Here is a 21016-nt window from a genome sequence, read left to right on the forward strand (position 1 = left end):
ATATCGTGGAACAGTTTATGTTGTACACTTCTTTCAACTACTAGAAAGAGGGATTACTGTACTTCTATGCCAGCAAGGCTTCCAGAAAAGGGCCTGTCCAACAGACGAGGTTTGTACGTGAGAACCGTGGTGCCTTTAAGAATGATGGCGTTGGTATCCAGGCAGCTTGAGTCCTCTACAATGACAAATTCAGTGCCTGAAGAGAGAAAGAGATTTTTTTTATTTTTATTTTTTTTTTTAAATCAGACAATATAGACTCTCAATTCTCAAAAGAGATTGAAAACATTTTGATGCCCTGTTGAACTGGAATCATGCATTTGGATGATGATGAAATTCAGTTTTAGACACCATTTTTCTTCTTTCCCCTTCATATGGGATTACCGGTAATCTTTTTCAAATACTTGACAAAAATTCAAACATGTAAGGTTTATGTCTTACTGCATTGTCCGCATTAGCTTTGGTTTTTCACACAGCAATTTTGCAACAACAGATCAAGTAGCTAATTTTACCATGTCAATGACTGACCTGTAACATTGACCTTAACCTCGAGGCAGCGATTGTTGGTAACAGGCACTGTGGACCTCTTGGTGACCACACCACTCTTAACCCTCTTTGGTATGACAGCTCCAGTGGTGAAGGAATTCGTATTCGCTTCAAAGTCAGTGTTGACGTTATTTGGACACTGAAGATTCTCAGCACCTCCTGATGTTTTTTTTACTGGCAAACGCAGGAATTCCTGCACAAGCCGGAGCCAGTCAAAGATGAGAAAGACCCTTAGGTTGTTCAGGACAACTGTGAAACAGGACGAGTCTCGTGTTGATCTGTAGTTGTGTGGAGAACATAAATTAGACAGCAAATACATCGCTTCAGTTTTGATTTATTTACGAGAAAATTATGTACCTGTAATGCAGTTCCAGTTGCAGAGAAGCCTGGTTTGTGCCAGTTTTAGAAGGCTGGAGAATGCAGTCGAATACATTGTGCCTGGTCCCGTCAGGAGCACCAGTGCTCTTGTATTGCCCAGTGCAACGAGTGTCATATGCAAGCAGTGAGTGAGATACCAGATTGACTGATGTGGAGCCATTGGAGAACTTCTCGAAAAGCAGTTTGGATTTCATGAAATTAAATCTGAGACAAAAACAAAGGCAACCTAAGATGGCATTTAGAAAAAAAAGTGGGGGAGAGGGACCCGGCCAGCTTGCAAATCGGGAAAAATCAGAGTATAAGTGATGGACATTGAAATACATTGGGGATGGAGATAGTTTTTTTCAACATACAAATAATTCTTAAAAAAACGCTGGTAAACATTAATATACAATCCACACGAGACACAGGGGGAATTAAAAATGTGTATTTAACAATACAAAACATCTGACAAATAGAGTAGGTAAATCATTTAAAAAGAGCAAAGATAGAACTGTAAAGACTAACCTTGCCAATGAGCGTTTGTGTGATTTACTGCTGCCCATAAGCTCCAGACTGACATCCATCATATCCACCAGGATTGATAAATTGGTGAAGACATCGCCACTTAACACCGTCTGAGGAGAAACGCCATCTATGATTAGTTCCCTCCATGTCTCTTGTCCCCCCTTTTTTTCTACTGTCATTCCACATTTAGATAAGATAACCGTCATTATGCAACATAAAAAGAAATAATCATCTGAAAGTTTTGTTTGTTTGTACAGGGCAAATAGTCAGTCTGCTGTCTTACATAGGTACTGGGGTCCTGCAGGTTGAAGGGTCGCAGAAATTCCTCGACAGGCTCTCCAAGATTGTTCTCCAGCAGTCCTCGAATTAGCTGGTAGTGTTCTGGATCTAGAGAGCACTGTACCGATGACAGGCTGCCGTATATAGTCATATCTGGAACTGCATGGCTCAGCTCACTTAAAGCATCAAGTAAACCAAGCACAGGTAGAAAACATTGAGTTACTGTTTAATAGTTGGTCAAACCTTTACATACCGCTTTGCTAAGTAAACCAGGGGCACCATTTTCAATGATGTGAACGAGCAAAGCCATGCAACACTGAGCGTTATCGGTCCAAAACACATTGCAGCACCATCATTACAGCCCCCCAAAAATCAGGAAGCTGATATCAGTTAGGCAATAAAATCAAATAATCAGACTCAACTTTGCAATTTTAGATCTTCAGGTAAAAATGCATGATATTCTTAAACACTGGACGATTACAATCAGTAAAATAGATATAGCATGGGTCGATACTTTGGCCATGTTAGCCATAACAACAATTTATTTTAAAAAAGCATAAAATACTCTCACATAAAAAAAAAAGATAATGATATGCAATTGTTACCGATGTACAAGAATAGTAATAGCAGTCCTTTTATTATACAAAAAAATACCACTGAAATGAAGTAGGATTCACCTGTCCAGGTTCCGTTCAACTTTAAGATGGAGGCGACAGCAGTCTTTCAGCAGGTTTCCTCCCATCCGACGTACACAGTACGATGGGAAAAGAACATCTGAGATTTCAGAGGCATTACAGCCTCTGTCACACGTTTGGCAGGGCAGACGCTCTGCAGCAAAAATATCCATCTGCTGCAGGTCCAGAGCAATGCAATCCAAAAGACACACATGGGCTTCTGAAGACAAAAAGACAGATTTGAGTTTTTATCGCATTTATAGTAATGCTCCTAGAATGGCAATAAAGCCGAAACGAACTAAATAAAAGTGTGTTCTTCCAAACTAACCAGGGATGCCTACCTGAAGCGATAGGGCTACTACTACCCTCCTCCTGAGCTCTTTCTGGCTGTGCGCTCCTGTTAGTCCAGGAGGTGGCACTGCTGGGGGAAGTTTGATGCCATTTTTGTTCATAAGACCACGGTGCTGAATTTTGTGTGGGCTCCTTTTTCAAGAGAAAAGAGTAAAACTGTAATTCATCGTGAAAACCAAATTATGCGATTGTGCCAAGTAAAGCAGGTAAAATCCTGAACCCATAGCTATTGAAATGCATTTTAGCTGCAATGTTTTTAAAGAAATTCACCAAGAACATTGCAGCAAGTACTCAAGGAAACATACTTGGTACAGCAATTTTGTTTTCCATAATGTTTACTGTTGTATTCTGTATGTCTGGGCTTTGATGCAATATGGACAAAAGGCCAAAAAAGCAGGTGATGAATGTTCTTGGTAGCACAATGTTCTTTTCTTCTCTCACTGCAAATGGGTCTTAAATCTTTGTGGAGGATATCATAAACATGTGAAGTTAAAACACCAATGACACTGCTATGACAAACCTGCTCGAGGACTAAGCATCCAGCAGTTGTTTCCCACCCATAATGTATTTTCTACACATGCCTGGAAACCTGGCTGCCTCGGTACAGTACTTGTAGTGCCCGAATATAATTGCTTAATGCTAACTAAAGCAAGCAGGCCAAAATTGCTATGCTTTAACTATTACCGTCAGTACTAAATGTGCTTTTGTCTGGTAGAGAGGACATTTTACCCAATTGGCCATAGCCTCCTAAAAGCTATTGCCTTTGAACCCTTGGCCTATAGTCAATAACCATTAAAATCATTGGGGACACCAAATAATGACCCCGCAGAGCCGGTTGAATAAACTGCTGCACAAAAATGAAAACTTAAGACTCCACAATGTGAAACACCCCTACCCTGTACTTTCTAATCAGTAATACAATACTCACTAATCAGGAAAACATGTCTAATACAAAAAGTTTAAAAAATGGATTTCTTGTATTGATCTGTTTTTTTTTCTTTTTCGAAAAGAAAACAACAATCGTTATCAGTTCCCAGACAGGTGACATTTGGCGCTCATGCTACACTCACACGTTTGAAACACACACATGCACAAACAGGATGCACAAAAGAAAGATGTCGGGGTGAGCAGGTTGCACAAAACAAATACAGGCCATTCGAATGTAGTGGTCAGTGTGGAGTTAGAATCGGAGTGAATGCTTGGATCAACAATTGAAAGACTCTGACTCACCAGAGATGGGAAAAAGGCATGTGCCATGGTCAGTTTCTCTACCTTGTCTCGAGCGGAGAAAGTGCCATGGGCCCCAGCAGGTAAGAAGCAGTTGTGCAGCCTCAGCTGGCCAAGATTTGCTACAATGACCCTTTTTGAAGTTGAGCTTTCTGGGATGATTAAGACTGGGGCGCCAGCTTCGATATCTAGCAGAACCCTCGATGCCCGTTGAGGACGATCCCGTATCTGCAAAGAATGCAAGACACAGGCAAGGCAGAAAGTTAAGGGTTTTCAGTGTTTTCACTCAAACCACACTAATCCAACGTTTGATCATGAGGGATTGTTGTGCGTCTAAAGCAATCTCCTATGAAATTAATGTGCATATAATTCCAATGAATTATTAGCACGCCTGCCTCACAGTCAAGGGCTTTGGACTAGAATTTAGTCTTTGACATTTCTGTTTGATGTTCTCCCCATGCTTGCTTGGGTTTACTCTGGTTTCTCTGTTTTCCTCCCACATTGCAAAAACATGCCTGCTAAAGCCTGGTTCACACGGCAGGATAACCGGTCCGATTTCAGGCCCGAATCTCCCCTCATGACAATCGTAGTTCAGGGCCGAATCTCGTAATGGCTCCAAGGATCATCTCAGCACATAATCCTGCCGTGTGTGGTGTGCTCAGCCTGATCTCGGCCACTCAGAAGGACGTCCGACCTCAAATTGGAAATATTCAACAAGTTTGATTTTTTTGGCCCGACTTCGCACCGTGTGCGCTGTGCCCCGAGGACAAACGAGCATGCAGCCAGTTGGCAGTGACGTACAGCCAAGTGACGTACAGTCAATCAGAAAGCGTGGTGACGAGGCGGCAAAGAAAAAAAATGAATCAAAATGAAAACAGTCATGGCGCAACAGAGCCGGACGTGTTTTCATTTTGTCACTTTTTTTCCATTAAAAATAATTCTCAAACTAGACACGACCTGAGACCCCTTTTCGTCCGCCATGTTTGATCACTCCAAAGTCTCGTTTAATCTTGAGGGGTTTTGCTAGATTTTCCCTCTGACGTGAGAATGTCTGTGAATGAATCTGGTTCGGGTGTGATGTGTTGATTTCAAAACTGTCATATTTTGATTTTTTCTAGTCACGTGTGGGATCTCTCAGAGTTTGGAAGTCGGCTGACAATTTTAAAATCCTTCCGTGTGAACCAGGCTTTAGTTAAGTGAAGACTCTCAACTGCCCATGGATTTAATTGTAAGTGTGAATGGTTGTTTGTTTATAAGTGTCCTGTGACTGACTTGACTGCCAACCAGTACACCTCTCGCCCAAAGTCAGCTGTACAGGCTGCAGCTCACCCATGATCCCGAACAAAATATGAATGATTATACTATTCGTTTGTTGTTCACAAATTTTGTTAGTGGTGAGGATACAAATTAATTAACATCGTATTTCGTTAACATCTGCAAACCACATATTTTAATCATTAAAAAAATGATGGTGGAATATGGATGGTTTCATAAATTTATGTTTCTCTGTCCTGGGATGGAGTCCTCTGTAAGTCATACTTACAGCTTGGCCTTCCATGGCAGCCCTTTGCCTGCCAAGCACATCCTGTAACTGTGTGAAGTGTTGGATGAAGGCCACCACCTCAGCCTGGAAGCGCTGAGTGTGGACATATTGCACAGAGGCCATCAGCAGAGAAACCTTGATGTCATATTCACGCTCCAGGTAAGGATCTGGCACACCATATCTGAAACAGAAAATCAATGGTAACCAAAACTTTACAAAACTAACAAGTAAAAGGACTGCATGTAGAAATTGTACTGTTGTGATTCCTACCTGTGTATATTGAATATTAGAGCCTCCCCTCCACGTGTGGTGAAACGTTCCCGGTAGAGATCGCCATGTGGAGTCAAATCGCTGAGAGACAAACTTCCCAAACTGCCCGTCAATACCAGGTTGCTCTCTAAAATGTAGGGAAAACAACATTAAATAATCAAATTAAATTTGACCCACTACAACAGGATTGCGGGTGTAAATTTTTCTATCCTGTTTGCAACTTAAATTTTCAAAAGTTTTTCATACCCAACATTTCCAGATGCGCAGATAATTTTAGCACGCTGGCTCTCGCAAGCTCATTGCCTTCTTTGTTCAAAACAACAGACAAGGAATGAACCTACAAATTCAAATACATACAGTTAAGTCATGCAAGTTGGGATCAATCCAAGGCAGCACTAACTGATATAAGACATTGGGATGTGAAAAACAATAATAGAAAACTCTAGTGTGTTATTTTTCCTCATATTTTGGGATGAGGCTGTGTTCAAAAATGCATCAATAAATGCTGGCATTGACAGTGACTGATAAAAAAATAAATAAATGAAAAGAAATGAAAAGTAGCTGACCCAATAAGACTCATTCAAAGGATGAAGTGGAGACAAAAAAAGACTAGTAGTTCATATCCCCCCCCACCTCCAATCAGCCAACTTGGCTGCATACAGCAAGTGCCACCATCTTTACCTAAAAACTTGTTTAGGCTCATTAAGATTAGAGGATTAATCTGATTGCCAATATTTATGATATAATGTCTGATATAATGTATGACTTCTATTGACATACCTTAAGGTCCAATTTGGTGTTGACAACCTCGTTTCGGTCCTCCTCAATGATGTCTGACTCATAGAGAGGATGTCCTGGCACACACTGAGGGGAACTAGGAGGCACCTTCAATGCATGATTATTGGCCGTGGAGCCAATTCCAAAGAAATCCAGGATGACCACCCAGGTTTGCAATGTGATTAATACGTCCAAGCAGTTAAAGTCAATATCGACGCTTCGTCCTACGCTGCCATAACGACTTTTGAACTCTGGGTGGTTCTGGTCAACCAGCAACATGTTGATGTGAACTAATGACTCGTCAAATTCGGAGGTCGGCTGAGGGGAGGATGCAGGATGAGTAGGGGAGGGTGGTGGAGTGCTGGGGCAGTCTGGATCCTTCTTAGTTTTGCGATGGCTTGCTGAAGGAGTGCCGGCATGCCTTTGGTAGAGTTGGAAGACATTCTGGGCCTCTTCCATGTGCGAAGGAAGAGAGCGAGGCATATCTGGGTACTGGGCATTGGATGCAGATGGACAGCTATGGGAGAGGTACTCTTTTGGACTGAAAGTCAAAGGCTTAGGCGCTCCACGTGACACCATAAGATGTTTATGCTCAGGGTTCTGCTCCAGGAGATCCTCCATGAGCACTGAACGCAGAATTAGCTGGACTTCCAATAAATGCGGATGCTCTTTCGTGAAGTCTCCCTCCAGATCACGGAACTGGAGACTGATTAAGCCTTGGGAGCCCTGAGTAAGGTCAGCGCTGAGCTGGACCTGCAATTCTGCTACATGAACAGTTACTTTCAGCTGAGTAAATGCAGGAGTGTGAGGACTTGGCTTTTGAGACTGTAGAGGCAAAGGAGAGGAGAGTAATGAGTGTGATAAGCTGATGTAGGGAGGATCCTTTGCAAAGAGTCCTCCATGAGGGTCGGGAAAGCGGTGAGGTCTGGTGGAGGAAGGAGTCGGTGGCGGGGGTGTTGGTGGTTGACTGGGGGTGACGTGTTGCTCCTCGATGAGAAATAAATTATCCAGTGTCTGGAAGACCTGCTCATACACAGACTTGCAAAGGAACACCTACAACCAAAGAGTCAAATATTAATAGAGACAAATGGAACATCTTATCTTCCAAAGGGAAATTCTGTGTTTACTATTTGTTATTCTATCCATTATCCAACCGATATCCTCACAAGGGTCGCGGGCGTGCTGGAACCTATGCTATCTATATTTTCGAAAAATCTATGCAGTCAGTTTACAATAACAGGTTTTTACAGCATGAGGCAAAATCTAGCCATGACAAGGGATGGCCATTTTGTCACTTCTGTCAACTGAAAATGACATCACAGATGCTCAGAGCTCAGATAACGACCAATTGTGGCTCAGCTTCAGAAAACAGGTGAGCTGCGTTTGGTTGTTACCTAAACCCTGAGCAACTGTGATGTCATTTTCAGTCAACAGAAGTGACAAAATGGCCGCCCCCCTGAGATGGCTAAGAACGGGTGGCTTAACTCTTATTCCACAAGCGCAATATTTATCAGAATGCCTTGTTTCAACTAGTGGGCCTGCATAGAATATGTTTTTGAAAAAAATTACACAGAGGAAATATTAATCAGTATGCCTTGTTTCAAATAGTGGGCCTGCTTAGAACATTTTCTTGAAAAAAAAATGTTTGGGTTGACTTCCGCTTTAAGAGTGTTTTATTGTCTCTAACAGACTAATATTAGACTGGTTAACTTCCGCTCACTCTTGTATGATAATTAACAATATTGAAATCTGACTTAAAACATAATAAAGTTGCCTGCACAGTTAGTAAAGGATTAATGACGTTGACAATTAATGATGGAATGAACTACAAATGTGACTGAGAACTATGGGAAACAAATCAAAGGTAGAACTGTGTTTCAGAATGGACTGTGGTCGAACTTCGAGGTACTTTTTTTCAATTAATTATGCACCTGAACGGGTTTGACAAATTCTCCTTCGACTCTTAGCAACGCTGTGCTCTTGCATGGCTCTTTGGAGGTGAGAAAAGTATAGATATCATCATTGATGGAGGCCTTCTCCAGGGTAAACTGTATGGTGGTGTCTTTCAATATATGGAAGGCTGGAGAAGAAAAACATCTAGATTAGTAAAATTACTTTGAAGTCCTTAATATATCAATAGTGTTACCTTTTCCTTGGCCGAGGTATTCAAAGAAGTCATGACGTGTGAACTGCGGTTCATCATGACTGACACTTCTGTTATGGGATGGTGAAATGCTGCCATTTTTGCCCCCTCTTTGCATCTTCTTCAAAAGCAAAGGACTCGTGTTTAGCGAGTACAACCGAATGTCCCTGACCAGCACCTGGAGTCTCTCCCCCTCAGAATGTTGACCAGTGATAAAATTCTGGATAGTTATACTACCCAAGTGCCCTACAAGCAGTTCAGGATGACCAGGTTTGCGAGGAATGGACACTACTGGTGATTCGATGTTTATATTGAGGGTCAACTTTACGAAGAATGTGTCTAAAGAGGGTTGGGTTTCCTCCATGGGAATATCCTCTTCATCCTCCAGTGGATAAGACCAACTCTGAGTTCGACTTCTTCGCGAGGGAGTCTCAAAGAGTGAAAACATGCCACTGTACTCTGCTGTCTTTGTGGCAAGAACTGTTGACACTTTGGTTGCAGCATTTTTCAACATAGAGCGGAAATTGTCCTCTACCTCATTAGCAGAAAGACTCAGCTCCATCAAGAACTTGGCAGAGTGGTTGTAGTGCAAAGATGCCATATGCAGGTTTAAAGTGCAGTCCCCCTGGGAATTCTCTAGAAGGCGGAAATTTAAAGCTTCTGAAGGAGAAAGTTCTTTGTCAGCAAGCAAAGTTAGAACTTCATCAGTTGAGGAGTCTTCTGCATTGCCAATGCTTACTACAAACTGGCTTCGGCCTCCTTCCTGGGTCAAGTCAACCAACTGAATGGCACCAAGTGACCCATTAATGTCCATTCGACTACCTAAGGAAACATTAACCTTGGTGCCGGTGATGCTGGCAGTGGCAATCTTCAAACCTTTTTTCTCTGCACCCAGCACAGTGCCCGTGGACACAGTTCGAAGGAGGAGGAGGTTAAGTCGATGAATCTCTACTGTAAGCTCCTTGTTCTGGTCATATGTTGACTGAAAAGTTCCGTCGTCTTCCTCAGCGTAGGGTTGCGTTGCAGGTTGCTGCAATGATGATGTCCAAGCGTTTTCTTCCTTGGGGAAAGATTTTTGAAGGAACTTGAGGAGTTCCACCATGGTCTCAGGGTTTAGGATAATGTCCAAGTTATTGACCTGCATGCTTATCACCTGAAGGGAGCTGTCCAGGTTCATTGAAGGGCAGTCTGAGCTCACAAACTGGTACTCCAGTTTAATTAGGGCCTCTTGATCCTTGAGAAAGGAACTGAGGGCCGCGATTCTATCAGTGCGCAAACATGATTCAGTGTGATGACTCTGTTGTTCTGAAGATCTGCTCTCATACGACATCGGGGAAGATGGCTGGCTCTCTTGAAGACTGCCAGTGGGGATATCAAAACTGAGATTTTTATGAGATGAGACCAGAAGGTCGAAGTCTGAGCCATAGGTTTGTAGGGTGTCCACAAGAAGAAGACCGTGGACAGTAAGAGAGACCTCTGCATCATAAGGGCGCTTAACAAAATGGGCATTTGTTCCAAACACCTTGAGAACCGATATGTACCGACCATCGCTCTCCACACCAAGCTGCATATAATTTATTTTGAATTCAGCCAACAGTAGACGCGATTCCACCAGGACTTCCCTCGTGTGCTGCTCTAAAGTCATGACGCTTTGCGTCAGGTTCTTGGCCGAATCTTGGATCTTCCAGGAGCTGTCCTCCCTTTGGAAGATTTTCTCATGGCGGAGAGTAAGAGGGTCCGGAGACTTTGACCCCTTCTCTTGGCCTTCGTCTGCATTCCCGGATGGACTGCTTAGCCTAGCCAGACAACTCCTCAAAGCTGTCATCTTCTCAAGGTTGATATGGACTTTCAGATCAGGCAGGGTTCCTGACAGCACAGCCCCGGGGAGCTGGGGATCTGACGTGTAACGCAATCTCTGCTCCAGTTGCAACAACACATTAAATTTCTCCACAACGTGAGTTGGCCCTACTTCGCTCTCTTGAAGGTTTTTCCAATTGTCCTTGTAGCGACCAACCATTATCTGTAGATCCTTAAAGGACAACGAGTATCTTTCATAAAGTTTTCGACTATACGCCTTTGTACTTTCAGGCGATCTGAGGCCGGGAAGTTCAGGACATTTTAGCCAGTCTTTCAAGGGCATGTCAACCTCAGGTGGAGACTCCGGAGGAGTGGCCAAGGGTGTCTGGTATTCCTCATCACTCAGGTCTTCCCTTTCAGGTTGGGTAGTTTTGGAGTCTTTAGAGTCATCTTCAAAGAACAGATGTACAAAAATGAAATGATTTAGAAATGTAAACCAGAAGAATAAGTACACAAACTCAATGTTTGTTTAACAGTGAGACCAAATAATTGATGAGTTTACCTTGAGAGTTGGTAAGCAATATCCTGCCTAAATCAACAATAACTAACATTGGATCTCCTGATTGGAAGTCATCAGGGAAAATGACCTGTGGTGCGCAGATGTCCAATTTCATAGTCCACCGCTTACTGTTTTCCTACACAACATGACAAATACACTTTAAAATAAAATATTTGCCCCTTTGAGTCACAACCCTTGGCTGTGAATCTGACTTACAATAAATTCTCCAATGAGAAGCTGATCAATAGTTTGTCGGATTTCTGCCTTTGTCTGCCTTTTTAACTTGTCATACTGCCTCCTGGCAGCCTCTGCCACTTTCAGCTCTAACTCTGACTGATAGCCAAAACCTAGGAAGAAAAAAAGAGGATTGTCAAACAAATACACCACGGTTAAAATAAGATTGAAGTTGCGTTATGTTAGTAAAGGAATTTTTTTTTTAATAATTTTTTTGGAATGGTGCTGGCTGTTTAAAACGCCAACCTCTTCAGTGACCCAGTGACTGACATCTGCGGTGTAGCAAGAAGCCCGAATATGCACACATGCAAAATTTCAAGCAGGGATGGCAAAAGTACTTGAGTAAAAAAAAAGAAGTACTGGTTTAACTTCTTTACTTAAGTAAGAGTAAAAAAGTATAGACATTGAAATGTTAGGTAGCACTGACTTACCAGAGGAATGAACTCGTCCTTTATAGAAGAATTCTGTCACTTTTTTGATTGCTTGTGGGTTGTAGATGATGTTCAGTGGGCTAGTGTTGACTTCTAATCGTCTTTCAAACTTAGACCTCACAGGGTTACGCTCATAAAGCATTTCAAACACTGGCGATGAAAAGCTGTCCGCACTTGAACTCCCTGAAAATAGAAAAAAAAGTGAACTCCCAGTGTATCATTACTCCATAGAATATAGGGAAATAAGAAGATTCTAAAAGTGACCCAAAATTGCTGAGGAAACAAAAGGCGCCAAAATACAAATACAAACATTGGCACCATGCAGTCCATTTAATTTACTGTTTCATTCAAAAACACAACCATTAGCATTGGATTCTACAAAACAGAAGCTTAACCTGGATTGCTGCTAGGCTGCCCAGATGTCTGGTGAACAGCAATGACAACCTTGTCCTGAAAGACACACAATCATGTAATGCACAAAACATAAATCATAGTACATGTCGACACCCACCCAGATTGTGTACCACTAGGCTTCCTCCATGAGCTATTTTTTTTACCGTTTTTGGAGACACCAATACAGGGAAGACGGTGCCATGGGTGGTCAAGTCTCGGAGGAACAAACCACCCAGCTTTACAGAGAGTAGAGAAGACTCTGAGCGAGGCAAAGACTCCACAACCACCTTCACCTCTGTGGAAGAGTCATGACAGCATACAGAAGTACATGCAGCTGAGTATTTTGTGTGAATTGAAAAAACAATTAGGCTTTATCTAGAAGACCGCAAAAACAACGAAAGCAGAAGATCATTCACGTGTTCTACAAATTGGCAATATCTACAATCAAGCAACACCTTCACATACAGACGGCTTGCGAAGAGAATGTGCAAAACGTGTGTAGCAGTCACGAACAAAAAGATCATACAGTGGTACCTCTACTTACGAATGTCTCTTCATATGAAATTTTCAAGTTACAAAATGCCTCAACAGGAAAATATTGCCTCTTGTTACGTAACAAATTTCAGGATACAAAAGGTAAAAATACAGTTTGGGCTGCTAGTCACAGCTCCGGAGCTTCCTGAACGCAACATACTCATAGCTGCTCTGCCATTGGCTATTACCTAGCATCTTCCTGGCATCCCATTGGCTAAGAGGGACCTCTACCACATGTGTTTATGTGTGTAGATGGACGGGTAGATACTAGATAGATATATATGAAATAGATATGTCTATGCAGCGTCCTCGTCAGTCGCCCCTTGGGCCATGAGGTGAATTAGAAACGAGGAAAAGAAAAAAAAAATTGTCCATACAAACAAAGCAAGAGATAATAGAAAATTATGAAAAAGGGATGCGTTTGGTTGATCTCGCCAAAGAATATGACCGTAATGTATTGACAGTTGCCACGTTATTAAATCAGTTCTTTACAAAACGCCAGGCAAAAACCACTTCTGAAAGAGAACTAGAACCAAAGTGGGCGAAAAGCGAAGAGGACAGCAAAAAAAAAGGTAAACGACCATCATTTTTATTCTTTGTTTTTTACATTATGCACAACTCTCATTTATTGTGCAATTGTAACATGTATTTGTTACATGTTTTGATGCATTTTTATGCTTTATAAAACATTTGTCTGAATATTAGGAGCTTGGAACGGATCAGTGCATTTACATGGAAAACACGTCTCTACTTACAAAATTTTCTACTTAAGAAATTTCTTCCAGAACCAATTAATTTCGTAAGTAGAGGTACCACTGTATTTAAATTTTCCAGAGAACAAATGAAAAACCATTACAATCAGATACTTGAGACATATTATCTTCACATATTTAAGGTCACTGAAGATGGCGATCAATTCACAATCACTTTGTGATTGACTGGTGAAGTCTGACTTTCGCTATAAGGCAGCACAAAAGTCTGAACGCAATAACTGGTTTAGCCTCTTAACGTTCACATTTTTGTCTTACCGGAAACCTCTAGCTGGATGACTCCACTTTCGTGTGGTATCTTGTCTTTAGTGTCCTGATGGAAGAGCGTAATTCCTCCTTTCTCCAGTAAAAACTCCAGCCGAGCAAAAAGATAATCCCGCCTGGTAAATGTGTTCAGACTCTGGGAGTCCTCCAGTGGGTCAAACAAGTCATCTGTTTCTGCTGGATAAAAAATATAACATCGGGATCAGCAGTCATGTTCAGTTTGCCATCAGTTCTACTAGTGATGGGGCACTATATAAGGATTCACAATTCTCATCATCCTTTTTCTCTGCCCTTTATCTGTGGACAGTGCCTTATTGACTCGTATAAAAAGACACCGTCTAAGTATCTCACCCAGAATATCCCAGGAGGATGGGCTTGGGAGAAGCACCTCAGGACCTTTGTCTGGGTCCAGAGAATCTCCATACCAGCCACCCCAGCCCGGAAACCAAGATTGCAGGTATTGGATCATACCGGAGCTTCCGCTCTTGGGGATAGATGTAGTGGGTGAACAGGGCTGAGGGTCACTGCTCGTCTCTCGTATATTCTGTGAGAGAAAATAAAAAATGAAAAAATTCTTCAATTTAAACTATATGAAGAAAAAGTTTAAATACAAACAAATTTGAAGAAAATTTTAAATGATGTTGTCACATTTGTGAATTCTTGTGCCCGTCATCTCATCTTACCTCAACAATCTCTTCCTGTTTTCGAAACCAGTCATGGACGATTTCTCTGAGACTCTGTAGCTCTTCCACGGTCTGCTCCTCTTCTACTCGCTCAATCTCACTCTAATTGATGAAGACAAGTACATGTAGACAATACAAAAGCGCCACGGCCGTGTCACATATAAACACCTTTTGAAAGCATCAGTACAAATAGCATTCTCTTTTATATCTATCAAAAAAAATCTCAACCATTAATAAGGAAAGCCTCTCCTACATTCTCTTCAGGAGTTACAGTATCATGCTATATGCGTATACTAATCAGGCATTTTATAGCACTGTCGGTTATAGTATAGTACCTCTTCTTGGGGGCTTAGTGGGACTCCTTTGAGTTTTCTGAAGTACAGGCTGGTGTAAGTCTGGGCATCTCGTGCCCGCTGGAGGGCAAAGGTCCAACTTCCTCGACGCCGCTGCTCCCTGATCTCGTTCAGGTTTGCTTCAATGGCAAACAACCACCACTGTCTGCAACTAGGAGAAAATGTTAAATGTTAAACACATTTCAAAATGTATTGTATATTTGCATAGCTAATTTGGTGCCAAGCCTTTCCCATTGAGATGTTCAGCACTCTGAGTCTTACTTTTCGGAGACGGAGCAGTTGGGTCTCCATTTTCGGTAAAGCATTTCCCTTTCTCGGCGGTATAGTTCTTTGAGGAATGCCATGACCTGTTGATATTGAACCTGAGAGGACACACATTCAATGCCACAGTAAATCACACAATTAAATAAACACAAAACAAAAGCAGTGGTTTAAAGTCCCAACGCACACCAACAAGTAAAAATAAAACCTTTTAAAGATTTAACGTAAAGTAACTCCTATGCCTGACATTCTGTATCAAAAAAACGATTTGAATCGGAAACTCGGTTTTCACTGCATCAAATCAAACCAAATCGAATGGTTCTACTTTATATGGAGGGACGTATCGAAAAGTCTTTTATTGGAGAGATGTACGCCACTAGTAGCAATACATTCAGATCGTCAAATATTCATATTTATACCACTGTAGGATTGAAACTTCAAACACAATGAAAAGTGTGTTGCACATTGAGAGGTTTAAAAATGTTCAAGTAAAGCGAGTGCAGCGCATACACCAGGCTCATGAAATGACACTGACCTGAGATAAGCGTAGGGACATGGTCTCGAGCTGAACGTGGCCTTGAATACGTGGGGTGTGTCGGAACCTCAGAGGCTCCTTGGAGGCGTTTCTTCTGAGCAATACGGAGGCACACACTGGTTCAAAGATATACTGGTGCTCCCACGTTTTCATACATTGGGTCATAGCTTCCTGCACATTACCAAAACAAACATGATCAAGTGAGGAAAAAAGTGGATTGTGTAAGTGAAAACATCCCAAAACAGCAAAAAAAAAAACAACTATTAATGCAAGGTCTTACACAAGGAGTTCTGTTTTTACACTGAGTACCACCTAAAAATACTTAGCTCTCTAAGTACCACAAACATGACCAACATGAAAATACATGGTGTTCCAAAAAATTTGACATCATTTCAACAGGCCAATAATTTTGGCAAATTTTGTTGAAATAACCTCAAACATTTTTTCCAAGATTTTACATTCAACATTTTATTTGAACTGGTCATGTCCCAAAAAGGCAGCTTGTCTTTGACATCTTCCATTAAGATTGAATTATCAAAGGGAGCAAGCCATTTTCAACACTTTAGATAGGTCAATTATTTGCGAAAATATCACACCCAGGCGGGGATTATATAAATTTATGAAATACAGGTATATGAAATTCCAAATTGGTGTTCTCTGCCTGACAGAGTCCAAATGTATATTGTACCAATACTATAAAAGTAACAATGAGCTTTTAATTTTACACGTGATAGTGACTCAAAACACCATAAACACAGTGTGCTCGATTAATACATATCCTGTGTCGGATGAATATTTTTTTCTTGCCTGCATATCTGTATTTTTACCAGTGTTATACAATTAAATCAACTGATATCAACAATGTTTTGAAGGCGGGTGAAATGACCAAAAGAACAATTTAGTTTGAGCAGATGCAGATATTGGCTGTTGTTTTCCCATTAATTATTTATTATTGTGAAAACTTCTAAACGACCTTTTCTGTTTTCTGCATGGCTAGACACAAAATAAGGTAAAGGACAAACACAGATCTGAGAACTCCAAACAGATAAAGCTGCTTAGTGAATAAACGTTAATCTCTGACATGGTGCCAAGCAAAGCCAAGAGCTGACAATTTTTAACCCACTGTAATACCAACACCTCCCGTGGGTTGTGGATTCAAATGAAATCAGTACAGGATACACAATGTGTGCTTTGACTGATGAAATCTGACCTGGATCTGATTCACCGGGAGTTTTGCCAGCATTTCACATTCTGTATCCCAGTAGACTCTGAAATCTTCAATCTCCAGCTGCTTCTGCCGAAATGGATTCCAGGCCTATGGAAAGGGAGAATACAGAATTTCTAAACACTATTTTCTAAATTAAAGTAAACCAGTAGGTCCAGTAGAGAAACTGCTGAACGACAAGAGAATGTCATTACTAATCAGAATGAGAATGATATTAATGTATGTAAAAGCACACAAGGAATTTGTCTCCAGTAGTTTGAGCACACTAGTATATGATGCTCCTCAACAAAGGCTAGCCCCAAGCATCATCACATCATGCAAGGTTCAAACATGTATGTAAGTATGCATGACTATGGCATTGCACAAACAGAAATATTTCAGTTTGAGTTAACCATGCCGAATATACCCCCGCTTATTCAAGAATATTTTAGGTTATTTATTTATTTATTTATTTATTTTGTGCAATAAAACACAAAGAGTGAACATACTCATGCAGGAGCTGCTGTGGGCCACAGCTCTTGACTTGACACGTAGACACTCACAAAGACTTGCCAAGGTCACACGCCAACCTACCAGGCCCGAGCCTCTTAAAAGCATATGTATTTACACTAATACAACTGTATTTTAGTGTGTTTTTTTTTTGATACATTTTATTTTTGCAGTTTGGGCTTTTTTGGATTGCAATGTGTTTTACATTCTGATTAAAGAGTATTTTAATGATATTAAATGTGTTTAAAGCATACGGGAGGGGGAAAAGTATTTTAAAGCATTTTTATTTGTTTTATATTTCGCAGATTTTCACTTATTGCGTGCGGGTCTGAAACTCCCGCAATAAATGAGGTTTACTATACTGTATATTTACAGTATAAAAAATTACATCTAACAGAGCTAGTAACCTCATTTTCATCCGTTGTAGTACAGTCAAGTGTAATGTAATTAGTTGATCTAATTTTCAGTTTTTAAAGTTTGAATTCTGTTGAAGAATGGTCATCATGGGAAATGTGAAAATGTCTAATAAAATTAAGATAAGCAGTTAAAGGTACGACATCCAGTTGTGTTTCAGCTGCACAGCTGTCTCTTGGTTATTCAAGACAATTAACATTTTATTAAGATTAACATTGTAATGGTAGCAAGCTCAACCTTCCTGTGTGGAATGGGCATGTTCTCCCCATGTTTGCGTGCAAGATTTCCGGGCACTTGTGCTTCCTCCTGCATTCCAAAAACATGCTTGTTTGGTTCACTGAAGACTCAAAGTTGTTGATAGGTGTATGAGTGGTTGTTTAGCACTGACCTAAATTGTTTTTGAGCTACACCCTTGTACCACCTCACGCCAAAATCAGTTGGGATCGGCTCTAGCTCACCCGCGACACGAATGAGGACAAGCGGCAGGGAAAATGCAACAAAGGATGGAGGGTGAGCAGGCTTTGAAGTCAAACACTACTTGCCGTATCCTTGGAGGGATTCTGAGCAGAAATATTGTTGACGCATACTCCAAAGGAGAAGGGCTTCTCTGGATTGCAGGTGTCATCTTCAAATCTCAGGTGCACATCTTGGATGTTAAGCTAAACAAATAAATCAGAAAATCAGAGTTGTCCTATGATGTCCAACATTTGTTGTTCATAGTCTCACCATAGTCTCAGCATTCAACACAATTACCTCAGTAGATAAATGAGAACCTGAAAAATCTTGTATTTGGCTACAAGACTGGATAAACTCCACCGAGCACCCTTGCACTGTAAAAGAGATGCAATCTCTGTCTCCATCTTATTACACGCCTGACTTATGAATGACTACACTTCAATCGGACTTTGTTTAGGTTGCAGACTTAAGTAGGTCTAAACAATGACGAGAATTCAAAATGACCAGGTGGTGAAAAAAAATCAAAACTGTTCTTAAACATGATGAAGAAAAGGAGAATGTTGTTTTGGTCCAGAGATCACATCACATTTCAAGGCCCAGTACAGAACCTCTTTTGGAAGCACCACAAAATGTGCCCAAAAAAATGAAGCTCTCATTGTACACAATTTATGCTGAGGCACCACTGAAGGCACCCAGAACGGCAAATATTTTTTAACTCTTGTGGTTCTTTTAATAGGCAAAATAAAACAAATGCAATATATGTCATATTACATATTAGATTGAATTTGCTTTTGTATTGGTTTACTGTACCTCAATGTTTTCCACAATCCTTGTAACCACTGATGCAGTCACAGAGTACCAGTAAGACTCTCCTTTTTGTTCACACTCACTCTGAAGAACAGAAAAAAAAAATGTAATACATAGAGTACAAATAATAACAAAATTTAGATAAACCACTTCAGAATATTTTCTACATGAAAAACAACAAACAAAAAGATTCGGAGAAACAAAAAATCAAAACAAAAATCATAACCAACACACTTTGAATTTTTCTTCAAGAGTCTTGAGGAGATATTTCTTGCGCTCCCTCTGCTCCTCTTTCTCCTTCTCGTCATCATACTCCCGCAAATGGGCAGGACCAATGATGAGGTTGAGCTGGGACATGGAGATGACCCAAGGGTCACTGTGAGGACGGTAGAATGGGATCTGAAGCGTAATCTTTCCAATGAAGCCTAAAGACAAGACGGATCATGGATAAGGGAAATATAAATAACATCTCAAGATTTCACTGCGGCTGCAGCGATCCAACAATACTTTTCTTAATATGCAAATATTTATTGCAGTCAACCATTACATCAGCAGCTCATGGGAGCTTTATAAGTAGCCCTAAAGGAAACACTATACTGTAAATCAAAGCCTCACCTGTTTTAACTTCAAAGGGCAGGTCAAACTCTTTGAGGGCATCTTTCCTCAGAGGTAAGTTCTCCAATTCGACTGCACCTGAAGAGCAGGAATAATACATTACAATAAAAATATTCTGTGTGTATCCCTGTACACTTGCAGATTTGCCCTCCTCATGATCCAGCTTGTAAGCATGCCCTTAAACACTGCTACTTGCATACAACTGAATTCAACATAACAGTATACTGAAGCCTTTTCCTTGATGTTTTTGAAGATACTGACTAGCCACGACAATATGCCCACTTGCATAATCTAATGACATCCAAAAGAACAGTATACTGAAGCCTTTTCCTTGATGTTTTTGAAGATACTGACTAGCCACGACAATATGACCACTTGCATAATCTAATGACATCCAAAAGAAGAGATTTGACAAATATCGTACTTTTAAGAAGATAATGATGTTTCAGTTTTATCTGACTCTTTCAAAGAATTATTATTATTATTGCAGAAAATAATGAACTTACTGTTAAATTAATACCTCCCTGACAGTGTCAAAAGCTGAGCATTATCATCTTCGTAAAGGCAGAATATGTGATCCAGCCTTGTATATAATTTATCCATATACTAGATAAATTAGAACATACACAAAAGGGATATTTTACTATGGGTGAACGGCTAACTAACTAATGGTTAATTGTCAACACACATACTGTAAGCAGAGATACAGTCAAGGTTAATTTACACACACACAACCATTAACCATTGCTTCATATTGCTTAAAAAAAATCTTTCAAAAAGGGGGGAAAGGTCAAATATGTATTTTTTTAAAGTGAAAAGAACATACAACAGTATCTGGCTAATAGGTACATATTACTTACCTTTGAGTAACGCAATGGAGAGTTGATCTGTGTTTAAATTGCTGACATATTTTCCCAAATAAGTGTTTAGCACCCAGGCGACAAGGCCTTCCAACATCCTGTAGGTTCAGGGATGCCGCTCCTCCCCAAAATGTGGGTGTAGACAAAAGGACAGCTCTCAGGGGGAAGGTGCAAGATATCTGACAATAAAAAAGAAAAATATATATGACATCACTGTCAAATATGGTAATGTCCATTTGATTGAAAATATTTTTAGGACAATAAACTGCGAAACCTACTGAAGCAGAACAAAATAAAGTACAGTATGTGATGTTGAGTTGTTTTTTATACATTAGAAGTGCATTTTTGCATTGAATTGTTGTTTTATTGCTGCTTTATTGCGAGTGAACCACTTTTCTGCTGCTTCATATGTGGGCGTAAAGTTAAATTCGTGCCATCAAAACCTCTTAATTATACATCTATTTAGATAGATAGATAGATAGATAGATAGATAGATAGATAGATAGATAGATAGATAGATAGATATTAACCGTTTCTACTGCTGGGATAATTCTACATCTTACAAATGAGCACTTTATATATTTAGTTGACGTATTCAAGCAAAAGAAAGACATAAGGAATGTTTAATTATTGTGTGTCCTTGA

General features: G+C 40.5%; 1 protein-coding gene across 3 annotated transcripts in view; it reads right to left on the reverse strand.

Moving 5' to 3' along the window:
• The window catches only part of vps13d (vacuolar protein sorting 13 homolog D), a 41992-nt gene that overhangs the window by 20336 nt on the left and 640 nt on the right, over positions 1 to 21016 (reverse strand). For 2 of the 3 annotated variants that reach the window (XM_086024980.1, XM_086024971.1), the window contains exons 3-33: positions 20373 to 20551; positions 19513 to 19590; positions 19132 to 19322; positions 18901 to 18981; positions 18177 to 18293; positions 16717 to 16821; positions 15507 to 15677; positions 14972 to 15072; positions 14693 to 14861; positions 14358 to 14459; positions 14026 to 14218; positions 13669 to 13851; positions 12271 to 12401; positions 12109 to 12163; positions 11714 to 11896; positions 11265 to 11395; positions 11052 to 11184; positions 8696 to 10939; positions 8481 to 8629; positions 6553 to 7602; positions 6019 to 6109; positions 5773 to 5899; positions 5503 to 5683; positions 3963 to 4187; positions 2723 to 2864; positions 2385 to 2601; positions 1712 to 1883; positions 1429 to 1538; positions 901 to 1125; positions 526 to 821; positions 63 to 196 (exon numbers count right to left, since the gene is read on the reverse strand). In XM_086024980.1, the coding sequence (XP_085881106.1) occupies positions 63 to 196; positions 526 to 821; positions 901 to 1125; positions 1429 to 1538; positions 1712 to 1883; positions 2385 to 2601; positions 2723 to 2864; positions 3963 to 4187; positions 5503 to 5683; positions 5773 to 5899; positions 6019 to 6109; positions 6553 to 7602; positions 8481 to 8629; positions 8696 to 10939; positions 11052 to 11184; positions 11265 to 11395; positions 11714 to 11896; positions 12109 to 12163; positions 12271 to 12401; positions 13669 to 13851; positions 14026 to 14218; positions 14358 to 14459; positions 14693 to 14861; positions 14972 to 15072; positions 15507 to 15677; positions 16717 to 16821; positions 18177 to 18293; positions 18901 to 18981; positions 19132 to 19322; positions 19513 to 19590; positions 20373 to 20469 (7584 nt within the window). In that variant the 5' untranslated portion in view covers positions 20470 to 20551. The remainder of the gene's footprint in view (positions 1 to 62; positions 197 to 525; positions 822 to 900; positions 1126 to 1428; positions 1539 to 1711; positions 1884 to 2384; positions 2602 to 2722; positions 2865 to 3962; positions 4188 to 5502; positions 5684 to 5772; positions 5900 to 6018; positions 6110 to 6552; positions 7603 to 8480; positions 8630 to 8695; positions 10940 to 11051; positions 11185 to 11264; positions 11396 to 11713; positions 11897 to 12108; positions 12164 to 12270; positions 12402 to 13668; positions 13852 to 14025; positions 14219 to 14357; positions 14460 to 14692; positions 14862 to 14971; positions 15073 to 15506; positions 15678 to 16716; positions 16822 to 18176; positions 18294 to 18900; positions 18982 to 19131; positions 19323 to 19512; positions 19591 to 20372; positions 20552 to 21016) is intronic. The other variant, XM_086024987.1, reaches the window with a different exon arrangement.

Source organism: Filicampus tigris, chromosome 1 (assembly GCF_054856515.1).
Source record: "Filicampus tigris isolate MCC_2025a chromosome 1, RoL_Ftig_1.0, whole genome shotgun sequence".
Lineage (NCBI taxonomy): Eukaryota > Metazoa > Chordata > Actinopteri > Syngnathiformes > Syngnathidae > Filicampus > Filicampus tigris.